Source organism: Terrapene carolina, unplaced genomic scaffold, assembly GCF_002925995.2.
Source record: "Terrapene carolina triunguis isolate 2854851 unplaced genomic scaffold, T_m_triunguis-2.0 Scaffold69, whole genome shotgun sequence".
Classification (NCBI taxonomy): domain Eukaryota; kingdom Metazoa; phylum Chordata; order Testudines; family Emydidae; genus Terrapene; species Terrapene triunguis.
In genome coordinates this window covers 16094226-16105180 of record NW_020664420.1, presented here as the reverse complement: position 1 = coordinate 16105180, position 10955 = coordinate 16094226, and the positions used below count along the sequence as shown (strand labels likewise).

General features: G+C 41.2%; 1 protein-coding gene across 1 annotated transcript in view; it reads left to right on the top strand.

Moving 5' to 3' along the window:
- The first annotated feature begins 410 nt into the window (after positions 1-410).
- The window catches only part of MTMR12 (myotubularin related protein 12), a 61269-nt gene continuing 50724 nt past the window's right edge, over positions 411-10955 (top strand). Inside the window, exon 1 of the mRNA XM_026649038.2 lies at positions 411-548. Within this exon, the coding sequence (XP_026504823.1) occupies positions 474-548 (75 nt within the window). The 5' untranslated portion in view covers positions 411-473. The remainder of the gene's footprint in view (positions 549-10955) is intronic.

The following is a 10955-nucleotide window of genomic DNA, read 5'->3' as shown; positions in this document are numbered from 1 at the left end:
CCAGGAACTGCGCGACTAGCCCAGAGCAGGCAACTCCATCGGCCAATCAGCGGAGCGCTCAAGGAAGCTCCACTGATTTGTCGGCTGAAGCTATGTCCGTCTTGCTGGTCAAATGGCGCCGGCGCTAGGACCCAGTAGTGAGCGCCGGCCTCTCCCCATGTTAGCCAATCCGAGCAGGGGATTTGGCTGTTAAGGCGGGGCTGAATTTGATTGACAGCGAGCAGGGTCCAACAGTGAAGCGGGACGCTGTGAGGCGGTCTCCAAGAAAGGGCCGGTGTCGAGGGCGGGAGAGGTGATGTCGGGCTGGGGCGGGAGCCGCCATGGGAGGGGTTAACTACGTGAGCCGCAGGCGGGCGGCGCTGCAGCCTGAGGAGCCTGACGAGGAGTCGTGGGAGGAGCTGGTGCCGCCGCCGTCGTGCCCGCTGGCTGGCACCGCCGCTGGGAGCTGGGGCGGGCGGGAAGCGCCCGGAGCCATGTTGGGGAAAGGGGCCGGCGGCAGCGGGGCCAAGCCCGCCAAGCCTTCCTTCGTGTCCTACGTCAGCCCGGAGGTGAGGGGGGGCGGCCGGGCTTGGGGTTTGTGGGGGGGGGGGGGGGGGTGGGGCGCGGGGGCGCGGGAGGGAAGGGGGAGCTGGGGGTGGAGCTGGGGGCTGGTTGGCTATCTGTGGGAGGGGTCAGCTGGGCTCGAGCTACCTTGCTAAAAATAGCATGTGGCTGTTGCTGCTTCAGCGCCCCAGGCCCAGGAGGGCCGTTGGGCTTGAGAGTCGGAGGGCGGCAGCACTGATCACGCTGCTACTTTTAGCGTGTGAGCCGGGCCAGGAGGCTCGCTCCCGGCTGCAGAGTAGACATACCGGTGATGGGCTCAGGCGCTGCGGAGCTTTTGGTGCTGAGTCTTGGGGCAGCGAGGTGCTTGGTGGTGGTGGAGCTGTGCCAAGTGGAATCGGGTACTGTGAGATGTGCCTTTATCTGTATTGTGGTGACAGGCACCTTAGCCATACCGAAGTTGGCCGACACACAGGCACAGGGTCTCAGGACCAATCTGAACTTTGCCCAAACTACTGCACTCCCACATCTGCAAACAGATGTGAGAACAATCAGAGAGCTGCACTCCTGTCTCCCAGAACCAGAGTGTAAAGGGGCATCCGCATGCAACTCGCACACTCAAGTAGTTGTTAGATACTGTAACATCTGCAGTTAGGTACTGTAACATCAGCATGTCTTTTGTAACCTGAACAAGACAGGCGACTAGTTTGTCCACTAGACCGTTTGGAGAGGATAATGATACTGGTCTACTTGTTCAAGCCAAACTGCAAAAGAAATTACAGTTGATAGATACTTGAACTTGCCCTTGAGGCCAACACTGTACTGGTTATTCTTGTTTTTCAGTTTCATTCAACTCCAGTACTAATTGTATGTTTAATAATTTCTATTTCAAACTTTGTTTTAGAGTTCTGAAGACCTAAATTATAGCTCATATAAACTAAAAATCCACTGTCATAGCTGACCAAATACTTACAACTAGTATTGGAGAATGTACAAATCTGGTTCCGTAAAGATAAGTTCTACTTTCAGAACAAGGGGAAGCATTTTACGGAAATTAATGCTGCTAGATAAGATAACCTGACCAACAAAATGTGTGTAGCCTTCAGTGTCTGATACTTTAGTGTGTTAATTGAAACTCTTTTTAAGCTAAATTTTTAAACTTTTCTGTGGTGTAATTGATCAGGTAATATAAACCAAATGTCATGCTCAAGATGAACATATACAATCAACTTGTAAAATGGCATATTTCCATTTTCTATTCCATTCTTATATACATTCTAGTATTTTCTTTTGCTTTTAATTCTTGCTCTATATCAAACAAACTTTTTCTTTGAGCTGTCCACAATGAGGCCTGGGTTTTTCTCCTGAGCAGTTAGTTACTTTAGAAATTGTATGTGTGCAAATGCTTCAAATTGTTTCTTCCAATGTACTTTAAATTTAGTGTAAATAGATGAAGGGTAATCTGTTACTGTTTTGCCCAATTGCCCAGCTTTAAATCACTTTGAATTTGATTAACCTAAATAGTATTGTCAATAGCATATTTTGTCACCTCACTGTTTATTCTTCTTCCAGATAATTAACAAATATATCCTCATTGGTCCTAGCACAGACACTTGGGTATACCACTATTTAACCGCTTTATTATATTAAAAATTAGCCTCCCTTGCTTTTAGTTTTGTCTCCTTAATTAATGTCTAAATCATGACAGAATTTTGGCTTTTTTTTTTTTTTCCCCAAGTTCATCGATACCTAGTTTCCTTAGTAGCCTCTTCAAAGGACAAATAATTTATTTTTATCCACTGTCTTGTCAACTCAAAGTGATAGGAAGATATGCATTTTCTTTAAAGAAGCCTCGCTAACCTCAACATATAATATCTTGATCTGTTTCACAGTGTTACGTGTATTTTGTCAGATAATCTGACAGATTTGGAAGTAAAACAGAGTAGTCTGTAATTCCTCTGGTGTTTTAAGAGAGACAGTGTCTAGTTGACTTTACCAATTACCTGTTTCTGCTAGCAGCTCAATCACTTCATTTGTAAGCTACTTGTTAGGTGACTGTTGTTCAGTCCTAAAGACCTACTACAATTTGTTTGACACTGTCTGTAAGATAGATACTTCATTATTGTCTTTCCTGTTGAAGACCTATATGAATGATTAATATACTTCCTGGATCATCTAGACCAGTGTTTCTCAACCTTTTTGATACCAGGGACTAGCTTGCTGCCTTCCTAAACTGTGTCAGGGAGATTTCAGGGACCGGTCGTTGAGAAACACTGATCTAGACTAAATCCATACATGGAGTTAGACTTCATGACCTGAATATGTTGTTCTAGGAATTATTTGTCTGTGGTAGTGTTCAGGGTCTGCTAGGTGCTTTTTCAAATATACAAGAAGAGAAGGTGTCTCCCCTGAGGATTTGATTGAGGTGCAGGTAGGAGTTTCACTTGCAAGACAAGGCATTATGACACAGTTTTCAGCACTGAAGGACATTTGATGAAAATAGCTAAAGTGAGGAAAAATGGGCAGTGAAGGAAGTTACAGAAGTTGCTATAAACAAAGCCAGATCATTCATTCCAATTTCTTTGTATCACTCGACTAGTGTAAAGGTTCTGGAAACCAGGTGGATTTGGCCAGCTGGGAGTTCTCCTTTCATAAAGATAATCCTCTGGTGTTGTACAGTTGTTGTGCTGCCTGACAACCACCGTTCTTGTAGCTTCCAACCAGAGGAAAGGGAAATGATTAGGAAACGTATGTCCTCTCTTTCTGGCTGCCAGAATGGCTGCTTACGACTGTGCGCTGCTTTCTATTGATTAGAGCAGCCTTGATGTTATGAAGAATGCAGCAGCCACAGTGATGGTACAAAGCTGAGTTTGACCAGGCTCCCAGCTTGTTTGGCCCCACAAATGGTCTAATCTTGGTTAATATCTGGTGACAACTGACAGTTTTTAACTTCACATTTTATTCAGTTTATTTTAAGTTTAAACTGTCATTTAGGACTCTCTTATTAGTTTGGAATATCAAAACAAGAGGGAAAATAAAATCTTGTTCATGTTACCCTTCAACTGAGGATTTTCATGGTCAGATTTTATTCCTGTTGCCATTTGTTAAAATAGATGAGAACTGCTGCTGCTATTCCCAGAATCTCTGGAAAAGCTGAGCTTTGAGTCTGACTAAATATAGCCCAGTCATCCTTTGCTAGATGGGAGCAAAGGTTGATCAATTGTCTGTTAATGTCAACAATCTAAGATCTGGTCCTTGATGACACACTTCCACCCCAAACAGAATTGGCTAACTCTCCGGAAGCATGGATGAATAGAAGTGTGCAAAATTCAATGTCTTGACACCTCCGATCCTAGAATAGGTATATTTCCCTATTGAAACTATAATAAAGAAAAGAATTATCAGACACACAGATGAACATGATTTGAAGAAGAGTAAACATGGCTTTTGTAAAGGGAAATCATGCCTCACCAATCTATTAGAATTCTTGGGAGGAGGGGGTGTCAACAAACATGTGGACAAGGGTAATCCAGTGGGTATAGTGTATTTAGCCTTTCAAAAAGTCTTTGAGAAGATCCCTCACCAAAGGCACTTAAGCAAAGCAAGCAGTCATGCGGTAAGAGGGAAGGTACTCTCATGGATCGGTAACTGATTAAAAGACAGAAAACAAAGCATAGGAATAAGTGGTTTTCAGAATGGAGAAAGGAAAGTAGTGGTGTCCCCCAGGGATCTGTACTGGGACCAGTGCTATTCAACATATTCATAAATGATCTGGAAAAAGGGGTAAACAGGTGGCAAAATTTGTGGATGATACAAAATTACTCAAGATAATTATGTACAAAGCAGACTGTGAAGACTTACAAATGGAGCTCACAAAACCGGGTTACTGGGCAACAAAATGGCAGATGAAATTCAATGTTGATAAATGCAATGTAATCTGCATTGGAAAACATAATCCAAACTATATATACAAAATGATGGGATCTAATTTAGCTGTTACCACTCAAGAAAGAGATCTTGGAGCCATTGTGAATAGTTCTCTGAAAACATCACTCAGCGTGCAATCTCAGTCAAAAAAGCAAACAATGTTAGGACCCATTAGGTAAGGGATAGATAATAAGACCAAAAATATCAGATTGCCTCTATATAAATCCATGGTACGCCCACACCTTGAATACTGCATGCAGTTCTGGTCACCCCATCTTTAAAAAAAAAAAAAATTAGAATTGAAAAAGGAACAGAGAGAGGCAATAAAATGATTAGGAGTATGGAACAGCTTCCGTGTGAAGAGAGATTAAAAAGCCTGAGACTTTTCAGCTTGGAAGAGAGACAACTAAGAGGGGTTATGATATTTTATAAAATCTTGACTGACGTGGAGAAAGTGAATAAAGAAGTGTTTATTTACCCTTCACATAACGCAAGAACCATGGATCACTCAATGAAATTAATAAGCAGCAGGGAACAAATACAGGGAAGTACTACTTCACAAACACACAGTCAACCTGTGTAAATTGTTGGCAGGTGATTTTGTGAAGGCCAAAACTATAACAGGGTTAAAAAAAGAACTAGATAAGTTAATGAAGGATTGGTCCATCAATGACTGTTGGCCAGAATGGTCAGGGATACAACTCTATGCTCTGAGCGTTCCTAGCCTATGTTTTCCAGAAGCTGGGAATGGGCGACGAGGGATGGATCACTAGATGATTGTCTGTTCTATTCATTCCCTCTGAAGCTTCTGGGATTGGCCACTGTCAGAAGACAGGATACTGCTCTAGATGGACCACTGATCTGACCCAGTATGGCCGTTCTTATGTTTATGTTCTTACTGTAAGTGTAGATTCATTTGAAGCTTTTTTCCTGCAGTTATATATTTCACATCTCTTCTCCCCCCCACCCCCCCAAAAAAAAGCAAATACAGTACAGTGTTAAACGTAAACTACTAAAAAATAAAGGGAACGTTTTAAAAAAAAAAAAAGTTTTGACATGGTAAGGAAACTGTTTGTGTTTTTCGTTTAAATTAAGATGGTTAAAAGCAGCATTTTTCTTTTGCATATTAAAGTTTCAAAGCTGTATTAAGTCAATGTTCAGTTGTAAACTTTTGAAAGGACAACCATAACGTTTTCTTTAGAGTTATGATAATTTCAGAGTTACGAATGACCTCCATTCCCGAGGTGTGTTTAACTCTGAGGTTCTACTGTACATCCATTTTTCTCTCATTGTTTCAAGTGTTTGAGATGTTAAATCACTACTGGCTAACAACCCGAATCCTATTTTTCTTAAAGTGGAACTTCAGTTACAAACCCTCTGTCAGTTCAAAGCCAAAGGTTTTAGTCTTTAAAATTAGTTTAAATTGCTTCTCTAGGGTCTCATCATAAGTCAAAATGCTTTTACCATGTTATCCCTTATGCATGAAATGTCCTCTAAATCTGATTTTTGCCAAGACCCCATCCTCTTTCATATCACTCCTAAAAACCTCACTCACTTTTGGGACACTTAGATTGTAATAAATGGAAAAACTACAAGTCAGCCCTTTTCTCTAGGCCACCCAATAAATCCTGTCTTTTAGATTAGTCCTTTCTTTGTGAAATTTGTACTTTATAACAGCATCAAGGACATTGGTGACTTTGCACAAGTGTCATCCCTAATCTAACTGGGAGCCATGAAAATTCCTCTGCAATAGGGTGGATTGATTTAAATCAGTTTTAATTGTGTTTTGCATTTGTACTTTAGTTACCTTTCTAAAGAAAGGTTGACTTTTTCATTATTTGGCAACTGTTAAAATATGTTGCTTGCAACTAAATATACCCTTTACACTAAATTTGGTTTTACTTTTTGTGAACCAGGAGACATGCTATATCTGTACACATTTACTGAAGCAATTACTTAGCTTAAGTTTATTCAGATTTCTTATTTTTACATTTTTATGGTAGGAAATGGTGAATGATGCATTTCTTGTTTACTTTTTTGTACTTGTGATTTGTGTCAAGCTCTATCTAGTTGGATTGAAATGTAGGTTCACTTTAAAATTCACGAACAGCATTTTCATTTTTTAAAATTAAATTACCTTAAATATACTGGATATATTAGGAAAAAATTAGCAAAATTTACCCAAACGTTATTTGGATTTAGAACTGATTTTTTTAAACAAAGAAAGCATTGTCTATAGTGTAATGAATTGAATTCACTATTTTTGGTCACCATGTCCTTCAAGATTTTAGAACTAGTAAATCTCATCCTCTCACACCTAGTTTTTATTCATAGATTGGAAGTATAAACAAGCTTTCCTGCTTTTTTTTTTAACTCCCAGTTGGTTTCTTAACTTTGAATGAACTAGTCACTGAAGTGAAGTAATTGAATAAACTGAAAGGAAGAAAATATTCTCTCTGCACCTGTGGAAGAGGCTATGTCTCCAAATGCTGATTTTAGTATTTGAACAAACTCTGGTGTGACGGGTTGGATCACAGAAACCCCTTGGGCACCTAATGTGCCAAGACTACCTCTGCTCCTATTTTCCCTGCCAGCTCAGGACTCCAGCACTCTGTCTTGCTGAGCCAGACACTCCCGTCTGCTCCAACACAGACCCAGAGTCTGAATCACTTGCCCCAAAGCTGCAGGTTTACCTGAAAACAGCTCACAGAAGTGTGCTTGTTTTAGCACTCAGATGCCCAACTCCCAATGGGGTCTAAACCCAAATAAATCTGTTTTACCCTGTATAAAGCTTATGCAGGGTAAACTCATAAATTGTTCGCCCTCTATAACACTGATAGAGAGATATGCACAGTTGTTTGCTCCCCCAGGTATTAATACATACTCTGAGTAAATTACTAAATAAAAAGTGATTTTAATAAATACAGAAAGTAGGATTTAAGTGGTTCCAAGTAGTAACAGACAGAACAAAGTAAGTCACCAAGCAAAATAAAATAAAATGCGCAAATCTATGTCTAATCAAACTAAATACAGATAAGATCCTCACCAGTTCCAGAATGCTCCCTTTTACAGACTAATCTCCTTTTAGCCTGGGTCCAGCAATCACTCACACCCCCTGTAGTTACTGTCCTTTGTTCTGTCCAGTTTCCTTCAAGTATCCTGGGGGTTGGAGAGGCTCCTTCTTTAGCCAGCTGAAGACCCCATGGAGGGGTCTCTATTGGGTTTAAATAGACTTTCTCTTGTGGGTGGAGACCCCCCTCCTCACTCCTATACAAATCCAGCCCCGAGATGGAGTTCTGGAGTCACCTAGGCAAGTCACATGTCCATGCATGACTCTCAGTCTTTACAGGCAGAAGCCATTGTCCATATATCTTGTATGTCTCCAGGAAGACTTTTTATGTGGATTGGAGCATTCCAGGATGGATTGTTCCCCAAGTGCTTCCTGATCAGGTACTTAACCTTGCGAATTCCTTCCTAAAGAAGCTGACCAAATGCCTCACAAAGCTTACTTAGAAATCAAGCAAGTATACAGCCAATATTCTTAACCTCAAGTACAAAATGATATATGTGTACAAATAGGATGAATAGATATAGTAGACCATAACCTTTACAGAGATATGTTACATGGCACAGGCAGCACAAAACATATTCCAGTTATGTCATATTCCCATAAAACCTTATGGGAGGTACCGTCACAAATGCTGATTTTAGTATTTGAACAAACTCTGGTTCCAAGTGCTTAGCTAGTGACTTCCATCAGTTCAGTGGTTTGACTTTCTTTAAAACTTAGCAGCAAACATGTACTGTTCTAATTTTTGGTTTTTATTTAATGATTTTAATATATTAAGGCCTAACTGTATTATAATCTAAGTTGTCCATTTCAAATTTTATTTTTGATATAAAAATCATCAATTTTTATCCATCCTGCTGAGCAGTATTGGGAAGGAAAGGAATCCTAGTTCTCATCCATAGGAAAAGGTCTGTGTCCCTCATGGAATATTGATGGAAGTTGAAGTATAGCAGGAAAGCTGTATTCCAGATATTATGACCCAGGGCTTTGGAGCTGTGCTCTGGCTCTGCTCCAGCTCCAGGCAAAAACCTCCAGCTCCATTGCTCCGGAGCTGCTCTGGGCTCCGCTCCAAAGCCCTGCTGGCTTCTACAATTCTGAGTCCACTTTTGGGGACTCTGCTGTACAGATGATTTTCATATATTTGTCAGGACCCATCACAGCAAATCCATAATCCTTATCAGTTATGGCGCTCCCTCTTATGCAACGTACATTTCTTTGTGTTCAGATGTCTACAGTTAAAATGTCAAAAGCCATCTGTCACTGCTCTGACAGGATAGGATGAGGGCAAGAAATATGGGCTGGAGCACTTACTATATGTGGAGATATACCTATCTCATAGAGCTGGAAGGGACCTTGAAAGGTTGAGTCCAGCCTCCTGCCTTCACTAGCAGGACCAAGTACCAGTTTTGCCCCAGATCCCTAAGTGGCCCCCTCAAGGATTGAACTCACAACCTTGGGTTTAGCAGGCCAATGCTCAAACCACTGAGCTATCCCTTCCCCTAATGGGTATTGGCATGGAGGTTGTTGCAGGAGGTTGAGAATGAGTTAGGGTTAGAAAAAGAGAAAACCGTTAGAAACTAGGTTAGTGTGGCTGGAGAGAAGAGTTGAGGAAGCAAGAAGAGCTAAATAACGATGCAGGAAAAGAGGAAAGGATAAAAAGATGGAACAGGCAAGAGGGATAGCTCAGTGGTTTAAGCATTGGCCTGCTAAACCCAGGGTTGTGAGCTCACTCCTTGAGGGAGCCACTTAGGGGGTCTGGGGCAAAGTTAGTACTTGGTCCTGCTAGTGAAGGCAGGGGGTTGGACTTGATGACCCTTCTGGGTCCCTTCCAGTTCTATGAGATAGGTATTTAAGTGTTGTACACTTTACATTGCTTTAATGATCTTGCATGTACTATAGCATTAATTACAGATGAATGCTCATTCACTCCTAACACAACTCATTTTCATAGCTTTTTGCAGTCTAGAATATCCACTGCCATGTACAAATAAGAAATTGTGGGAGTTTTGACAGCCCTTTTTTTTTTTTTCATCTAATGTACACGTTCAAAGCAGTCACATGCTTGAGTGCTTAATGGGTCTTAAGTGACCTAGTTAGACTCCTGGGTTTCCACCTTCTTGTTCAGCCACTGAAGCATATGTTAGATCAATTATCTTTGTCCACTTCTCTTTGAGTGAGAAGCTCCTAAAACTTCATGAAATATAAAATCTGTCTTCAGATGTGCTGAGACTTCCCTTTTGCCCACTCCTCACTCTGTCCAGGCTCAATTTCCCTGTCTTGGATGACTTCACTTGATCCTCTATTTGTTCTTAGGACTTCTGTATTTTGGAGATGCTGATATTATGTAAGGGTTTTTTGGTCTGTTTCTTACTGCTTCCATCTTTCCTTCCTTCCTTCCTTCCTTCCTTCCTTCTTTCATATGCAATTCCTCATTCTGAATATATGAAGAATCTGGAACTGTGCCTGATATCTCGTAGGTTGTTTACCTCTACATGGGCACACAAACACCCTCTCCAGGCTATCTGTGATCCCGTTTCAGAGAGGAAAACTGCATGTTTTTTTCTGTGCTTATGACATGACATCATTGTCCAGCTCCCTTTTGCTTTTTCCGGGTTCAGCCAAAAAGTTCTCTGAATGAAATTCAAGTTGCCTTAAACTAAAGAATAGCCTATTGATCGTGAAGAAAATCATAATAGAAGCAAACATGTCTAGACTACTAAACACAGACAGCATATTATTGTGTGTTGTACAAGAGACAGTCCCTGCCCAGATCTTGTAATCCATTATAGAATGCCAAAATAAAGTCTGATTACTTTTCATAGTAAAATCCTTTCTCTTGCAGTTCAAAGCAACCTTTCTGTCAGGTCAGTATGCGGTCACATGTCCCCAGAGTGTTCAGAGTAACCAAAGACACTTTCTCTGCATGGTTTGAATTTTAAAGTTAGTATCAGGTCTCCTGTATAACCTAACTAGGCCCTCCTCTGGACAAAACACATGCTACTAGGTCTTTCATTTTCTTTTAACCTCAAAACAATCTTAATGTTTTCCTGATTCACACCTGTCTGAACATAACTCTCTCCCTTCTGTAAGTCCCCATTTTCAATGGATCCTTTCCAATAAACATTTCTTCTCCAGAAGAAAATTACTGTTATACCTCAGGATCTTCCTGAATAATTGTTAAAGTTAAACTTAGCAAAGTTGTTTGGGGAATTCCACATTTTCAGGACCACTATTCTATCTAGTTTTTGTTTGTGACAAATGCATACAATTACTCATAGGCATAGTTTGACTTCTGTATTGGGGGGCAGGGTGTGGGGTGGGGGGGATATGGGTGCAGGGGGTGGGACTTGGTGGGGTGGCTCTGGGTAGATGGGGTGGGGATTCAGGTGTGAGGGGTCTGGGTGCAGGGGTGGCGCTC